Below are 17,504 nucleotides of genomic sequence, written 5' to 3' on the forward strand. Positions count from 1 at the left end.
AAGTGTCGCGCTCCAGTGGAGACGAAGAGCGGAGGGACACGGAAATTCCTTCCTGGAGAAGGCGTGAAAAGGTCCCGAGGTGGGCAGGAGGGGTTCCTGCAGCCTGAGAAACAGGTTTCCCAGCAGGAAGCGATTTTTTGGCCAAAACAGGGAATTTTGGGGGTGTCGTCATCTGCAAAGCCGCAGGTGGGAACTCCGTGACCCCGGGGCCGTGGGATGGGGCCTGCACCCCCCAGAGCAGCCTCCCCACCCCGCTGTGCCCACCAGCCCCAAACCAAACCCCGTGCCCAAAACCAGGCTCCAAACAACAACTTCACGCCGGGAGGGGAGGAAGGAAGGAAGGACAAGAGATGTGGCATCGCTGCCCCCTCAGTGTCCATGAAGCTTTATTGTCCAAACCCGAGCTGTCGGTGCTTTTCCAGCGCAGGAAATGCACTTTCCCCTTGGGCTGCAGGAAATGCACCTTCCCCTGCAGGACCCGGCCCAGGGTCAGGGCACCAGGGGGGTCAGGGCACCATGTGCCACCACTTGAAGGCGAAGGGCTTGCGGCGCACGTTGGTGCCGCAGTGGACGTCCCCCGACAGGACGTGGTAGGAGAAGAAGTCGTCGATGAAGGTGCAGGAGAGGCCCAGCGGCTCCAGCAGCTCCCGCACGCGCTGCTCCAGGCAGCAGCTCCCGCCCACCACGGGCCCGAAGGGCTTGGGAATGCCCAGGTGCCGGCCCAGCACCAGCATGTTCACCTGGAGCAGCGCGGGGAGTCCAGCAGGGATCAGTCCTGGGGGACTGGGATCGGGGCAGGGTTGTGGGGTCGGGGTCTCACCATGTCCGGGAAGAGCGCATCAGCGCGGGAGTTGGTCAGGATGAAGAGCTGCGGGATGTCCACGATGTCCTGCTCGCTCAGCCCCAGCTCCTGCTTCAGCAGGTCGCGGTTCCAGTCGATGCAGCGCTGTGGGAAGGACCTGGAACTGCCATCCCCACCCTCCACATCCCGCCCATGGACCCCGCTGGATCCTGCATGGATCCTACCCCATCCAAGGGAACAACCTCCCGCCCCAACCCTATGCACAATCTCACATCCCATCCCTGTGGACACCTCACATCCCATCCCATCCCATCCCATCCCATCCCATCCCCATCCCATCCTCTCTTTCCCTTCAGCTGCCACCTCCCTTTGGTCATCTCCCTCTCCTCGCCCCCTCCAGGCACCCCGGCCATTCCCCAGGACCCCAATCCCCTCCCTGCACCCCAGAACCCCCTGGAATGAGGAGGGGGACCCCCCGGGCCTGGGGTCCCACCTGCACGTGGCGGTTGTCGCTGCGCAGGGACTCGTCAGCCAGGATCTCGTCGATGCTCTTCTTCTCACTGCCCTTCAGCCCTGGGGTGTGGGAGCAGTCAGGGACAGAGGGATGGACAGCAGGGATGGACACTGGGAATGGACACTGGGATGGACAGCGGGAGGGGACACTGGGAAGGGACAGTGGGAAAGGACAGCGGGATGGACACTGGGAATGGATACTTGGAAGGGAGAGCAAGAAGGGACAGCAGGAATGCCGTTCCCCAGGGATGTCCTCAGCCAGCCCTCACCGATGAACTGCGTGGCCTCCCCGTGGCCCTGCTGCTGCTTCTCCTTGAAGAGTTTGTAGCAGGCGTTGGGACTGGCCAGGAGCAGCCGGAATCCCTGCGGGACAGAGCCCGGGGGTCACCCCCAATGTGGGGGATAAAACACCCCAGAGTCCAACTGGGAGGCACCACGGCCATCCCAAACCCAGCCCTGGGGCCACGGGATGGCCACAGAGATCCCAAATCCATCCCTGGGGCCATGAGATGCTCACGGAGACCCCAAATCCACCCCTGGGCCAGGAGATGCCCACAGCAATCCCAAATCCATCCCCCTGGGCTGTGAGATGCCCATAGAGATCCCAAATCCACCCCTGGGCCAGGAGATGCCCACAGCAATCCCAAATCCATCCCCCTGGGCTGTGAGATGCCCATAGAGATCCCAAATCCACCCCTGGGCCAGGAGATGCCCACAGCAATCCCAAATCCATCCCCCTGGGCTGTGAGAGGCCCATAGAGATCCCAAATCCATTCTTGGGGCTATGAGATGTCCACAGCAATTCCAAATCCATCCCTGGGCCATGAGATGCCCACGGAGACCCCAAATCCATTCTCGGGGCTATGAGATGCCCACAGCAATCCCAAACCCATCCCCCTGGGCCGCCCCAAAGGGACTCCATCCCCCAGAACCCCTGGAAGGAAAAACAGCTGGCAAAGGGGATTTTTGGGGTGCTGGAAAGAGCCCCGGGGAGGCTCTGGGATCGGCACCTTCCTGTCCAGGGCAGGGACGAAGGTGAGGAACTCGTCCACGTGGCCCACGCTGAGCCACTCCGAGTAGACCTCGAGCGGCGCCTGCACCGTCTGCGCGAAGAGGAAATCCCGCACGGCCCGGCACATCCTGCGGCCGGCCGTCCTGCGGGACAGGCTGGGTGGGCACCGCTCCGGCCCCAAACCCTGCCCCGAACCCGCTCTCCTCCCTCACCCCCCCTGATCATCACAAGGCTCATTTTTATCCTGCTTTTCAGGGAAAATGGCCCAAGTTAGATTATAGACATCCACGTATTTAAATACATGTAATCATATAAATTATAGATTGCTCTGCTTTAATATAGATTTATCTGCCTAATGGCCCAATTATGTATCATTATGTCTGTTTTATATTAATATAGTCCTTTGTTATATATAAAGTATGGTAATATATACACGTTATATAAATATATATTGATAAATCCTTATATAAATATATCAATATATAAATATGTAAATATATCAATTATATAAATATATAAATACAAATATTTATTACTACATCCCTATATTATATTATACCTAAATATATATTACTAAATGCCTATTTTATATAAATACATCAATATAAATATATATTACTAGATCCCTATATAAATATATCCATATAAATATATATTGTTAAATCCATATATTATATAAATAGATATTACTAAATGCCTATTTTATATAAATATATATTACTGGATCCCTAATATTACATACATATATCAACAAAGCTCCCTGTGTTTTAGATAAATACATCGATATATCCCTGTATGTAGTGTTAATATATACATGTTATAGAAATATATACTGCTAAATCCCTATATTATTTAAATATATATATTGTTAAATCCATATATTACATAAATATATATTACTAAATCCCTATCTTACATAAATATATATTACTAGATCCCTAATAAAACCCGCTCCCCAAAGTCCCCTCCCCGCCCCAAAACCCGCTCCCCACCTCAAAACCTGCTCTCTTTCCTAAAACCTCTTTCCTGCCCCAAAACCCACTCCCCAAAATCCTCCCCAAAATCCCCTCCCCAAAACCTGCTCCCCATATATATTGTTAAATCCATATATTACATAAATATATATTACTAAATCCCTATCTTACATAAATATATATTACTAGATCCCTAATATTTCATAAATATATCAGTGTACCTCCCTGTATTTTGGATAAATACATAGATATATCCCTATATTACATATAAAGGGTGTAAATTTATACGTTATATAATTATATATTGCTAAATCCCTATAAATATATCACTACAAATATCTATTACTAGATCCCTAATATTCCATAGATATATCAGCATATCTCCCTGTATTTTGGATAAATACATCGATATATCCCCTCATTTTCCATAAGCACATCTCCAGGCTGGATCTGTCCGTAGGGATGGGATCATTCCATGCCCAGTTCTGCTCGGGCACCTCTGGGATGGGTTTTTCCCATCCCTGCGATTCCCAAATCCCGCCTCACTTCGGTGTGAGGGCCAAGTTTTCTTAGGCAGAACGGGCTGGGAAGACGTTAATTAAATTCCTGGTAATGAGGGACAATTCAGGCCCCAGTGGGGCTCGGAAAATCCCATTTCCCTGCCTCTGGAAGCAGCGCGAGCCCGGGCTGGGACGGGAGCGTCCCGTGGGTTTTTTGGGATGTAGCGGGTGTTGTTTTTCCCGGAAAATGCCCTCCTTTGTGGAGGCTTTGCAGGGAGCTTTGTTCCCGCGGGGCTGCCGAGCGCCGCCAGCCCGGGGCACAACAATCCCCGGTTATTCGGGATTCCCTGGGCACAACAATCCCCGGTTATGCGGGATTCCCTGGGCACAACAATCCCCGGTTATGCGGGATTTCACCCTGTGCTGGGCTCCCCCGCTCCTCTCCCAAAAAACAAACCCAGCCCGGGTGTGCGGGACTGGGGGAAAAGGGGGGGAAACGGGGAAAAAGGGGAAAAGGGGAAAGGAGGAAAGGGGGAAAAAGGGAAAAAGAGAAAATGGGAAAAAGAGAAAAAGGGAAAATGGGAAAAAGGGAAAATGGGAAAGGGGGAAAGTGGGAAAGTGAGAAAATGGGGAAAAGGGAAAAAGAGAAAATGGGGAAAAGGGAAAACAGAAAAACAGCAGCCAGGTTTTGTGAGGGTCAGAGGAGCCAAGCCCCGGTTATTCGGGATTCCCTGGGCACAACAATCCCCGGTTATGCGGGATTTCACCCTGTGCTGGGCTCCCCCGCTCCTCTCCCAAAAAACAAACCCAGCCCGGGTGTGCGGGACTGGGGGAAAAGGGGGGGAAACGGGGAAAAAGGGGAAAAGGGGAAAGGAGGAAAGGGGGAAAAAGGGAAAAAGAGAAAATGGGAAAAAGAGAAAAAGGGAAAATGGGAAAAAGGGAAAATGGGAAAGGGGGAAAGTGGGAAAGTGAGAAAATGGGGAAAAGGGAAAAAGAGAAAATGGGGAAAAGGGAAAACAGAAAAACAGCAGCCAGGTTTTGTGAGGGTCAGAGGAGCAGCCGTGGGGTTTGCCTGCAAAATCTGGGATTTGAGGGGGATCGGGGCCAGGCTTTTTCTCCAAGAGGTTCCTGAGGAAGAGTTTTGGGACTTCCCGAGGGTGGGTTTTGGGGATCTCCCGAGGGAGGGTGGGGGTGCTCACCAGGGCAGGGGGCTGCCGATGAGGATCCGCCCCAGCGGGTACTCCTTGCCCCGCACCGTCACCGGCGGGCTCACATCCAGGTTCCCAAAGGAATCCAGGCTGGTCACGTTCTTCCCGGGGGGCTCCCGGGTCACGTAGCCAAAATCTGGGCCCTGGGAAAGAGGGAAGAGGTGCCAAGGACCTCCCGTGCAGGGCTTTTGGGGGGAAAAGGGGGGATTTCAACACAAGCACACACCAGGATCTTCTTGAAAGCGAAATCCTTCAGGCCTCTGTTCCTGGGAGAGTCGAAAACCACAGGGAAGGTTTTGTGTGGAGCTTCCACGTAGCCGAACTCCAGCTCATCCTGTGGGAAGGAGACGAGGAGGAGGAAGGCTCTGGGGAGTGATAGGAATCTCCACCAGGGATGTGGGGAGGGTGAGGCAGGAAATGGGGTGAGCCTGGCTAAACCCAGTCTAAACCACCTGGGAGGCTCCTGCCTGGCCCTCCTGGGGTGACACCACAGCCACGGTGTCCTCCTGGGGTCCCCATGGCACTGGGACCCTCCTGCACAGCCCCACAGGGTGACACCACAGCCACGGTGTCCTCCTGGGGTCCCCATGGCACTGGGACCCTCCTGCACAGCCCCACAGGGTGACACCACAGCCACGGTGTCCTCCTGGGGTCCCCCTGGCACTGGGGCCCTCCTGCACAGCCCCACAGGGTGACACCACAGCCACGGTGTCCTCCTGGGGTCCCCCTGGCACTGGGACCCTCCTGCACAGCCCCACATGCCCCCCCTTCAATGGGGTCCCCTCGTACAATGAGGGCACTCTCAAGGTGTCCCTTGGGTCCCTCTTCCAAAGCACCACGGGGACCCTTCTGCAAAAGGGACCCCCTTGCAATGTCCCACAGGGTCCCTTTTGCAGCGGGACCCCCTTTGCAGTGTCCCATTGTGTCCCTATTGCAATGAGGTCCCCTTTGCAGTGTCCCATGGGACAATGGAACAATGCAACAGTGTCCCATGGGGTCCCTTTTGCAATGTCCTCACAGGGTCCCCTCCCTCACTGGGATCCCCCTTGCAGTGGGGCCCCTCCTGCACAGCCCCACGGGGTCCCAGTCCCGGTGCCCCTCTGTGTCCCTGGTGCCAGGCCGAGCTCCCTGGCCATTGTCCCCATCCGTGCCACCCTGGCTGCATTCCCTGTGCCTCAGTGCCCACTCCCTGGCCCATCCCCTGGCATTCCAGGAGCTGCCCAAGCCACAGGGAGGGCTCTGCTGTGCCCGGGGGGCCCTGGGGGGGCCGGGCGGGCTGACCTGGATCCAGCGGTCGCTGCGCGAGTCCTGCTCCGAGCACACGGTCAGTTTGCAGCTGGCTTTCCGCAGCAGCGCCCGCAGCCCCTCCAGGAAGGCCTCGTTGGAATCCACGCCCTGCTTGATGCTGGGGGGACAGCGAGGGGCCAGGGCTGCGAGGGGGATCACAGGGAGCCCCCAAAACCCCAACCCCACAGCTCGTTCATCAACCCTGAACACCCTGGGCAACATTCCTGCATGGGAATTGAGCTGGAGAGGGAACTCCAGCCTTAGTGGGATTGGAGCTGGAGAGGGAACTCCAGCTTTTGTGGGATTTGGGCTGGAGAGGGAACTCCAGTCTTTGTGGGATTGGAGCTGGAGAGGGAACTCCAGCTTTTGTGGAATTTGAGCTGGAGAGGGAACTCCAGCCTTTCTCCCTGGAATTTAAACACCCCGGGCAGCATTCCTGCATGGAATTGGACCTGGAGAAGGTCTTCCACCATTTCTCCTTGGGATTTAAATGCCCTGGGCAACATTCCTGCATGGGAATTGACCTGGAGAGGGAACTCCAGCTGCTCTCCTTGGGATGGAAATGACTCCCACAGCAGCAGCTGGCTCCCTTCCCAAACATTCGCAGTCAGGAATGCCTAAGCCTGGCTCACCTGGGGCCCCACACAGACAGGAAGGGTGGGGAACTCCTCCCTGGAGAGTCCCCCAGGGCAGGGGACACCTCTGTCCACGGCGGGGACACCCCTCCTACCTGCAGACAAAGACCTCCAGGGGCTGCTGGGTGTTGGGCGTCATGATCCAGGGTGCCACGCGGAACACCACGGTGTCCGTGAAGATCGGCGTGCCCGGCGAGTCCTGATGGAGCCAAAACGGAGTCTGGGACCTCCACCACGGGGGGTTTGCTAGGGGAGGGGTAGGGCTGACCCCCCCGTACCTTATGGGGCACCTCCAGCAGGCTGGCGCTGAAGGACACGAGGCCGGTGAAGCCCCTGTCGGGGAACGCCAGCCCCTCCACGTAGAAGGTGCTGTCCCCGTGGCCAGCGTGGTCCAGCACGTAGGAGAGCTTGTCCGGGCCCAGCACGGGCTTGTAGAGCGGGTGGGCATCACCACCTGGAGAAACCCAAACTCAGCAGCCTGGAGAACCCTGGATTCTCACCCTGAGTTCAGCAGCCTGGAGAACCCCAGGTTCTCGCAGCCTGCCCACAGGGGGACACACCAGCAGCAGAAGGAGGAGGAGGTGATTGGTGCCCAAGGGTGGCAGAGGAGCCTGAGCCTCCTCCTCCTCCTTCCTGGGGAACACTCTTGATCTTCCCAGGACAAAGAGGACTCCGTCTCCTCGGGTCCAGCCCTTTCAAGGTGCGTGGCTCCGGCTGAGGATCTAATGACACCCTTGGCTCCCCGGACCTGATTTTCGGCACGGAGCTGCCGGGGATCCAACTGTTCAAAGGCGAAGGGCGCTGCCCAACGGGATGGGCTGCTTGGCTGCTTGGCTCCCTGCCCGAGCCAAAACAGTGCCGGGAGCCACGTGGGGGTTCCCGTGCCATGGGAATGTCAAAATTCCAGCCCTCGTTGGGAAAAGCCTCTTTGGAGCCTTCTCCCCCTTGGTTTTTCCCATACAGCCCCACCCTGTGCAACAGCAGAAGAGCTTTGGGGGTAAGAGGGTGATTACAGCAAATAGGGTAAGAGGGTGATTACAGCAAATAGGGTAAGAGGGTGATTACAGCAAATAGGGGCGCCCCAATGAACAAAACCTGTGGGGTTGGCTGTCCTTGGGGTCACACAGGGCTGCTGGGGGCAGGGGAAGGCAGAGGCACTCACGGACAGCGTGGAACACCCGCACTTTGTCCGCGTCGCTCTCGGGGACGTGCAGCACCACCGGGTACTCGGCGAAGATGGCGCTGGGGCCCTGGGTCCGCAGCAGCATCACCGACATGTCCTGGAGGTCTGGGGGACACAGGGGACACAGAGGGAAGGGATGGCAGCAGGGAAGCCCTCAGGGAGCCCCTCGGGGTCACAGCTCACCTGCCGCGGTCCGTATGTCCGCCTCACCGCTGTCCGTGCCCCCCGCGCCGGGGCTGTCCCGGTCACAGTTGACCAACAGCACGGCCCCTTGTCCATCTGGGCCCCACGTCCACTTGGCCTGGAGGCAAAGCACCGAGAGGGGACAGGAGCAGGATTTTCCCCATCCTGGGCTGAGGAGAGCCCCGCGCTTGGAGGAGAACCTGACCACGCTGCGAGGAGACACCAGTGCCTCTCCAAACCACCCCTCCCAACGGCAGCTCCAGCAGGGCCTGCACGGACTGCTCCGAGATTTTATCTCCCAGTCAGGCTGGAAGTGCCTCCAGCCTCATCTGGACACGGCTGCAGCACTTCTGGAAGCTCAGCCCATCTTGATACCAATTTGCGCCACCAATCAGTCTGCGGTTAATTAGCCCAGCTGGGCTGTGGTTAATTAGCCTGGCTTGAGGGCCTGGGCACAGGCAGATGTGTGGCCAAAGGGGGAAATCTCCTGTTGTTTGCTCAACTCATTCAGTGGCACCTTTGGGGCCCAAAAAAGAAAAGAAAAAGAGAAAGGAGATGGAAGAAAAAGGGAAGAGTTTTCTCCTACAGGATCCTTAGGGCCAGGCTGTAGCTGCAGGTGGTTTTGGCATGGAATAGGAAAATAAATCCTTTTCTTGCTCAATTAGTAGGTTGAGGATCTGCCGGGCTGTTTGCCCTCACGCAGACACCTCCCAGGTCCCTGTGCCCCCTGGAGATTTTCCAGGAAGAGGCCAGTGATGGATCCGCCCTCCTCACCTTGTCCTTGCCCTTGCTCTTCACCCGGCCGCTCCGGCTCCAGTCCACATCCAGGGACACCTCTGGAACAGCAAGAGGGAAGGAAGCCATGGACAGGGGATGAGCTCTTGGGGCCATTTTGGGATCCTCCTTGGCACCATGACCCCACACCCACCCCACCTCATGCCCCCAAAGCTGCTCCAGACCCAACGATTCCAACAGAACAGGAGAAGAAAATCCAACCCAATGGCTTTGCCATGATTTTCCCTCTTTGATCTCCAGCTGTCTCTTCTCATTTTGGTTCCCCCAAGCAGGGACATCCCCACTTCATGGCAGATTTTATGTTTTCATAGCATTTTTTCATGGCAGATTTTGTTTTCTTGCCATTTTTTATGTTTTCATGGCAGATTTTGCATTTTCACACACTTCCTATTGACTGTCCTGTTTTCCACGAAGCCAAAACACGGTGGAGGCACAAAAATGCATTTTCACTGTAGTTGAGCAAATACCCAAATGATTTCTAGGAAGTCTGGGAAGGGCTTTCCTTCACAGAGCTCTTCTTGCCCCAAATTTCTGCTTCTGCTGCAGAGATTTACCAGTGACCTCATCCAAACCCCACCTCAATCCTAACCCAAAAACTCCTCCAGATGGGACACACAAAGTGTGGAAAACACAGGGGTTGTCAGAGATTGTTCTCCTTGGGGCAGAGAGGATGACATGGAAAAGCCAGGAGGGAAACTCTGAATCCAACCAAGAGAAGAATATTTGGAAGGCAAAATCCCTGTGGCCAGTGGTGGCCCCAGTTGGCTCCAGCAGGGCCCATCGGCCACGGGACATGGGAAACCTTCAGCCTCTCCAGGGGCAATTTTGGGAGGCGTAGGCATGACTTGAGGACACAGGTCAGACTGTCATGTGAACGCTTCAGAAAATCCCAAATTTAGGGTAATTAATCCATCCAAGTGGAGACTTCTGCACCCAGACCGGTTGTCTAGACTCCCTTTGTAGTCAGCAGGGGAGAGCAGGCATTTGGAGGGGATGATTCACCTCACCCTAAACTCCTGAAATAGGTCAGGCACTGCTTTGGTGCCGATCCCTCTCCCCTCGCTGCCGTGAAGGAGGTGCTGGCCGGAGCTGGGTGAGGAGATCTCCCATGGATCCTCTTCTCCCGAGGAACCACCTCAGCAGGCACAGGAGGATGCTCCTGGGTGGGGACACGGCCCAGCCTCCGTCTCTCCCACACCATATAAGGCAGTGTTTAATTAATCATGGTTTAATTATTTTCCTCTTGCTCGTCAGCATCGGTGAACACCCAAACCTTTATTGCCTGTGGCCCCCGAGGACTTGCAGCCTCGTGGATCCAGCCAGATCCCAAGAGACCAGGAATTCCCAGAGCCTTGGTGGGCACCTACCAACACAGGTGAGGTACAGCCAGGCCACCGCCAGCTCGTGGCCCTCACGGTCGTAGTAGGAGATCTTCACCTGTAGAGACATCCCCACACCATGACCCACATCCCGCTGGGCCAGCGGGATCTCCATCCCCACACCGTGACCCACATCCCACTGGGCCAGCAGGATCTCCATCCCCACACTGTGACCCACATCCCGCTGGGCCAGTGGGATCTCCATCCCCACACCGTGACCCACATCCCGCTGGGCCAAAAGGATCTCCATCCCCACACCGTAACCCACATCCCGCTGGGCCAGCAGGATCTCCATCCCCACACCGTGACCCACATCCCGCTGGGCCAGCGGGATCTCCATCCCCACACCGTGACCCACATCCCGCTGGGCCAGCAGGATCTCCATCCCTACACCATGACCCACATCCCGCTGGGCCAGCAGGATCTCCATCCCCACACCGTGACCCACATCCCTCCAGGCTGGCAGGATCTCCATCCCCACACCCCACCAGGCTGGTGGGATCTCTGCCCTCCCAGGATCACAGGATGAGCTGGGAAGGGCCCCACAAGGATCACCACTCCAACCCCTGCCTGCCCACCCAGCTGGGCCCCAGGAAGTCCATCCCAGATGTTCTCCATTAATCACGATTTATTGGAACCCTCTGTGCCAGCTTCAGCACAAAATCGAGCATGCAAAAAGTCAGACTTGGAGTATTTTTTGCTGCCTGGCACCAACTTTTGCAACAGCTGCAATGTCACCATTAAGGCACCAAGTGGGACCTTCTCCTTCTGGGTTTCATTTCTCGTCAGTGCCAATTACACAACTCTGCTCAAGCTTTTCCCGTGAAAAACCACCCTGGTGTCAGCATAACTCAGAAATCCTTGAGTTTTCCTAGGAAATTTCACTTATTTCCCCCAGTCTGGCCACATGAACAGCATCTGACCTGGTTGTCATCGACGGTCCTGCTGGTGACATCGATGGTCACCACCACCTCGATGTCAGGATCCAGGGGCCACCGGGAGTCCAGGCTGGGCTTTGTGGCGGGGCTGTGGATCATGTGCACCGTCACCGCCGGCGTGGCGTACACGTCAAAGGATGCGGCACCTTTTGGGGTGGACCTGGAACAGAGCAACCTCGGGTCAGAGACCACGGGAGCCAAGTCTCCAAACCTGGAATTAAACCCAGCCACGACTGGGCGGGAGGGGCCCCAAGACCATCTCTGGGTGATGAAATGGTCCCTGGAGTTCCACACGTGGGATCTCTGTGGCAGCATTGGGCAAGCCCAGCTCCCGCTGCAGCTCCAGCACGTCCGGTCGTGGTTTATCCCACATCCAACCTCCCTCTGCAACCACGAGAAATTCCCTGAATTTCAGTGCCCCGTGACAAAACCCCAGCCAGGAAAGAGCCAGGATGATTTTCATGCCAACCACGCGTGGAGCTGGGTGTTGTGGGACCATCCCGTGACCTGAGGGATGCTCGGGCTGGAGCGGAGCCTGGATCCAGGCATGCAGCGCCCGCGCCCGGCTCCATGACATCCTCAGGAGCCTTTGAAGTGCTGCTCCCTGCTCATTACAGCCCCGGCCGCTCCATCCCGGCAGCCCTGACCTGCTCCCACTCCCCTGGCTGCGTCCCAGGGGGAACCAGGTGGGAACTTTGGCAGCGAGAACATAAAAATCACAACATCAAAACCCCGCCGCGGCAGGGATTTATCGCCGGTGTTGCTCTTGGCGTGGTGTCCCCGGTGCCTCCAGCAGCTTGTGAGGAGATTAAGGCATTCCATGGGCTTGGCATCCCCATCTGGAACACCCCATGAAGCTGTGGATCCAAGGAATGCTGGATCCCATCCCAACACCCCACAAAGCTGTGGATCCAGAGGGATGCTGGATCCCATCCGGAACACCCCACAAAGCCACAGATCTGGGCGATGCTGGATCCCATCCCAAACACCCCACGAGAGCTGTGGATCCAGGAAATGCTGGATCCATCCCACAACCCCACAAAGCTGTGGATCCAGAGGGATGCTGGATCCCATCCGGAACACCCCACAAAGCCACAGATCTGGGCGATGCTGGATCCCATCCCAAACACCCCACGAAGCCATGGATCCGCTGGATGCTGGGATCCCACGGATTTGGGGCTCTTTACCGCGGGTTTGTGGCCCTCCCACCCGATTCCTAATGAGCTCCACATTCTGCCCCACACAGCCCAAAATTGATGCATCTATCACTAAATTCCCCCCAGCTTGTGCTCCCCAGGAATAAAATGATCCCATTTGTCAGCTGGAAGAGCTTCCACCATCTGCTTTTTGGGACCACGTCTCAAATTTATTACCAAGAAGCCAAATTACCCCATTTGGGCTCCATGTTTAAATAGGACTGAGGGGGCTCCAAGTCCAAAAGCAGGACAAAAAAATTGTAGATAATGGGTTTTCTACATTCCCATCTGCATGAGGGAGGACATGAGGCTGTTTTAGGACAGCCAGAGCTCTCTGAGGGGATGGTGGCACATCCTGGCCCGGCTCCAGTGCTCCATCCCAATAATTGCCTGGATGCGATGCCGACCAGCCGGGCCTGTGTTCTCTGTCATTATAAATGTGATTTATTAAATAATGACACTGTGGCAGCAGGGCAGGGAGAGCCGCCTATCTGCCCAATAAATCCACCCCATATTTAATTCTGCAAAAATCCCTTTTCCTGATGCTGCTGTGCACGGCCGCTGCTGGATTTTTTCTGCCTGAGCCACACATTTTATTCCTCCTCCCGTTTTAGCTCCGAGTTGCTCGTCTTGAATTGCTCTTGCCCAATGTTCTCAGAGCCAGAAATAGACCCAGGCTTAGCCGGGGTGTGCTCGGGCTTTGCCTCCAAACCATTCTGGCCCGGCTCCGCTGCAATGCCTCGAGCCAACATTCCACCTTTGGATGAGCTCCCTGTGGGATATTGTCCCCAAAAATGAGATCCCTGTGGGATATTGTCCCCAAAAATGAGCTCCCGGTAGGACATCATCCCCAAAAGTGAACTCCCTGTGGGATATCATCCACAAAATCAGAGTTTTGGGGTGAGGTCCCCATGGGACATCATCCCCTAAAACACACACAGTGGGACATCATCCCCTAAAAAAAACTTGGATGGGCTCCCCATGGACATCATCCCCCAAAGCTCCGGAGGGACCTGTCCCTCCAAACCCTTGGGTGAACTCCTGATGAGCTCTGAGTCCCTCACCACCTATTCCTCCTTCAAACCCATCCCAAAGCCCTGCAGCTCTGTGGAACATGCCAAGATGCCATGATGCTGGGCAAACCCATCCCGAATCCTAGTGGCTCCATGGAACACTCCAGGATGCCCCAGTCCTGAGCAAACCTATCCCAAACCCCTGCCTGGGATGCCCCAATCCTGATCAAACCTATCCCAAATCCCTGATTGGGATGCTCCAGTCCCGATCAAAGCCATCCCAAATCCCTGGCTGGGATGCCCCAATCCCGATCAAACCCATCCCAAATCCCAGCAGCTCCATGGAACACGCCGGGCTGCCCCGTGCCCGGCCTTACCGGCGCGTGTCCAGGAAGACCTCGGTGCCCAGCACGCAGACGCCGCGGGCGGCGTGGCTGGTGGACATGGGCACGACGTGACGCGGGGCCATGGTGAGCCGGGCACGGCCGCATGGGCAGGGAGCTCTGCCGGCTGTGCCGGGAAACCAGCAGGACTGGATTAAAAGGCTCGGGAAGGTAACTCCTCCTTCCCGGGATGACGGGGTTCGGCCGGGGGACCCTGGTTCCACCTCCGTGCCGAGATGGAGCTGATAGGGCAGCCCCGGGGCGGCTCCAGGAGGGACACCGGGTGACAGCCAGCCCTGCTGGATGCTCCTCAGTGGGGGTTTGGGTTTATTCCCCTCTTTTTGTTCCTCCCCAGCTCCATCTCAAGCCCCGCAGCTCATGCATTAAACATTCCCGCTCCCCCGGCAGCGCAGGGTGGTTGTTTGGGGTTATTACAATGCTGTCATTAAAACCGGGCATTTTCTTTAAAACACCCCAAATTTTCCAGCCGGCCTCTCTGGGCCGGGTGAGTCACGGCCCCAGCTGCAGCAGCAGGGCCATGCCTGAGTACAGCTGAACAAAAGGAAATGTTTGCTCAGGTCCTTCCCATCCCAACCATCCCGAGGACGGGAGGGACGGGCAGGGAGAACTGGTTATGGGGCAGGCGGGGAAGGGGAAAACACCAACAGCCAACAACCAGAGGCTGCCCAAGGAAACTCAGACTCCTCTGTGTCTTGCTCAGATCTCGAGCTTCAGGGGAATGGAGGGTTTCCAGGCCGAGATCCCACGGGAAGCTGTCGGTGCTTCAGATATCCATCACTCTCCGGACCATCCCATCCCAGAGGATTTGCCTGCCTGGGAGCAGGGAATCCCTGCTGGAGCAGGAGAGAGGGAGCCCTGCCTGTGGGGATGGAGGGAGCAGCTCCAGAGGGTCCCTTTTATTTTACTTTATATATATTATTATATTTTAAAACTTAGAATTGTAAGTTTTCTACTCTGTGATATTATACAATTTTAATTAACTGCACACTCATAATTTTAGTGTTATTAATCAATTTTGGAAGCTTTTTTTATGCTTTAGGTTAAATGCAGTGTTTTCTTGGGTTAGAGTTTGTTAGTACAAAAGTTGAAAGTTGTCAGCATCCAGAACTCCAACATCTCATGGCTCATCCCCAGGGAATAGGGTGGGATGTGCTCAGGACAGGGAATGGAAAGGATGGGAAGTGATTGGGCAGGGAATGGGAAGGAGAGGGCTGGGAAGGGCCAAATCCCTGTGGGGAGCAGCAGGAAAAGGCCCAGGGGAGCCGGGCAGGGCTCAGAGGAGCCAGAGCCAGCACTGCACCGAGCTGCACGTCCTCAGCTGCTGGAACAGGGAATTCCCTGTGGGATCAAACTGCTGGGATGAGCCCAGCCCAGCTCCGGGAAGGGATTCTGGGAAAGGGCTCCCTCCCACTTCAACTGCAGCAACCACCCCCAGCTCCGTGTCTCATACCCCAGAACAGCTTCAGGAATTGGAGGAGCCTGGAGGAGCAGCCAGGACGCTCCAGCAGGGAATGCTGGTGGCATTTCCAGGCTCTCCCAGACTTCACTCGCTGGAGATTTTGGATAAGAACCCATTTTCCACAGCCCAGTACCACCCAAACTCCTGCTGGGAATGGTGTTGGCTCTCCAGGTCTTCCTGGGAGCACCAGCCCTGGTGGATCCCTGGACTGGGAGCTGGAATGGTGGAGTGGCCCCAGAGGGCCGGGCTCCCCACTGGAGGCTGCTGGTTGCACTGGTTTGTACTGGGCAGGGGCTGGGGCCGTGCCCCGAGCCTGCTCGGCTGGTTTGGGCCGAGGGACGGACAGGAACACACCTAGGAATGGACAGGAGCATACCTGGGGCCGGATGGGAGCACATCTGGGGCTGGGACAGCGGGATTGGGGCGCTCTGTGATCTGCAGGGAGGAGAACTCAGCTCTGCCAGGAGCACAGGATGAGCTGGGACCTCAGTGCTCCCCAAAATCCAGCGGGATCGCACCCCTGGGCACGGAGAACCCAAACCTTCCAGGGCCGCGTGGGTTTTGCAGCTCAGCCCCAGCCCGTTCTGAGCCGCTGCGGATATCGCGCGGCCCCGAGCGCCGGCAGGTTTTGGGTGGAACCTGGGCTCCCTCCTCTTCCTCCTGCAGCTGCCATCGGCTCCGACGTGCCGTGCTCGGGGGCAGGAAGGTTTGGAGCCACCCGGCCCGGCCGGAGCTCAGCGCTTCTCCCTAATTAAAGTGGCACATGACAGACAGATCCCGCCTGTCCATCACACCAGGGAGCTTGGGCAGCCTGCTCTGGGGGTGCCTTTGGCTTCCCCCCAATCCCAGATTCTTTCCTTCCCCTGTGCCAGACTCTTTTCCCCAATCCCCTTTTCCCCAATCCCAGTCCGTCCCAAGCCCCCCGAACGCCCCCAGGAACACCAGGAACAGCCAGATCCCTCCGGGGCGTTGCTCCTCGCCCATCCTGCAGCACCACTCTGCCAAGGAAAGTTCGATAATCTTCCTAAGCCGATAATTACAGCTCGTTAATTACAGCTGGTTAATTACCCCGCGTGCAGAATTGCAGGCAGGAGCCTTTACGAGCCGTGTCAGCCTAATTACCTGAGCAGGGCGAGACATCGAACCAGTTATCAAACCCCGCCGGGCTCGGCAGGGCTTGGGGCTCCTCGAGGGTTTCTTTAGGGTTTTCTTTAGATTTTTTTAGGGTTTCTTTAGGTTTTCTTTTGGCCGCAGCATCCCAGGCGGGCAGGGAAGTCTCGCATCTCCCATCCCACCTGGGAGCCAGGGAAAAAGAGCAGCAGGCAGGTTCGGGACAGGAAAAAATTCTGGGAAAACACAGAATTTGGGTTGGTGGAAAGCGTGGAAAACACTCGGACTGCCCAAGCACCCCAAAACCCGCTCCGTCCCTTCCTCTGCCCCAAAGAAAGACGGCTGCCCGCAGGGAGGCTCCGGAGCTGCCGATCCCAGAGCGAAGCGTCCCGGAAAAGCAGAACAGCAATTTTCCCTGCGGCTGGAGCCGGGCCCAGCTGTGCCCCACACATCGCCCGCCCTGCCCCACAGATCTCCCGCTCAGCCCCAGCACAGCCCCGGCTCTGCCCCAGCGCCTCCATCCCGAATTCCCGAATTCCGGGCAGGAACGGGCAGCGCCCGGCCGGGCACGGGCACCTGTTGGCACCTCCTGAGGGCGAAAGGTCAGCCCGGAGCGCTCCGGGGAACATTCCACTCCCACTCCCCGGAATTCCGAGCCTGCAGCGCGGAGCCAGAACGACCCCGAGCACCCGGGGAGAGCAAATCCCGAGTTCCAGCTCCGGGAAAACCTCGGGAGTGGAGCGCAGGGGCTGCTCCCAAACTCCCGGCTGGGATCTGCTCCCAGCGCCTGGGAATTCGGGTGGGCAGCGCTGCCCCGGCAGAGGGAGGTTCGGGCAGAGCAGCTCCCGGTCCGGTCTGGGTGTTAAAAACGCCCGGGAATCCTCGGAGCGGCTCGGATTCACCGGGAAACGGC

The 17,504-nt window shown here is 56.8% G+C and overlaps 1 protein-coding gene across 1 annotated transcript; it reads right to left on the reverse strand.

Annotated features, from left to right (window-relative positions):
- Positions 1–506: 506 nt before the first annotated feature.
- LOC121344046 (protein-arginine deiminase type-1-like) lies at positions 507–14,087 on the reverse strand. Its single transcript, XM_041419713.1, has 16 exons — positions 13,996–14,087; positions 11,395–11,569; positions 10,460–10,529; positions 9,072–9,133; positions 8,298–8,415; positions 8,094–8,219; positions 7,210–7,385; positions 7,027–7,130; positions 6,291–6,414; positions 5,236–5,343; positions 5,001–5,152; positions 2,326–2,470; positions 1,585–1,678; positions 1,296–1,375; positions 821–946; positions 507–740 (listed from the first exon to the last, which is right to left on the reverse strand). Exons 1-16 carry the CDS (start codon positions 14,085–14,087, stop codon positions 507–509), a joined length of 1,986 nt encoding a protein of 661 aa, XP_041275647.1.
- Positions 14,088–17,504: the final 3,417 nt, after the last annotated feature.

This window comes from Onychostruthus taczanowskii, unplaced genomic scaffold (assembly GCF_017590055.1).
Source record: "Onychostruthus taczanowskii isolate IOZ18803 unplaced genomic scaffold, ASM1759005v1 scaffold61, whole genome shotgun sequence".
NCBI classification, from domain to species: Eukaryota; Metazoa; Chordata; class Aves; order Passeriformes; family Passeridae; genus Onychostruthus; species Onychostruthus taczanowskii.

What these genes read in the sequence shown, in the direction of transcription:
- LOC121344046 (XM_041419713.1), bottom strand. Translation starts at nt 14,087, where the DNA reads ATGGCCCCGCGTCACGTCGTGCCCATGTCCACCAGCCACGCCGCCCGC. An exon ending in TGCTGGAGGTGCCCCATAAG is followed by an intron (nt 7,131 to 7,209) that starts GTACGGGGGGGT and finishes TGGCTCCATCAG; the next exon opens with GACTCGCCGGGCACGCCGAT. An exon ending in TCGCTTTCAAGAAGATCCTG is followed by an intron (nt 5,153 to 5,235) that starts GTGTGTGCTTGT and finishes CCTCTTTCCCAG; the next exon opens with GGCCCAGATTTTGGCTACGT.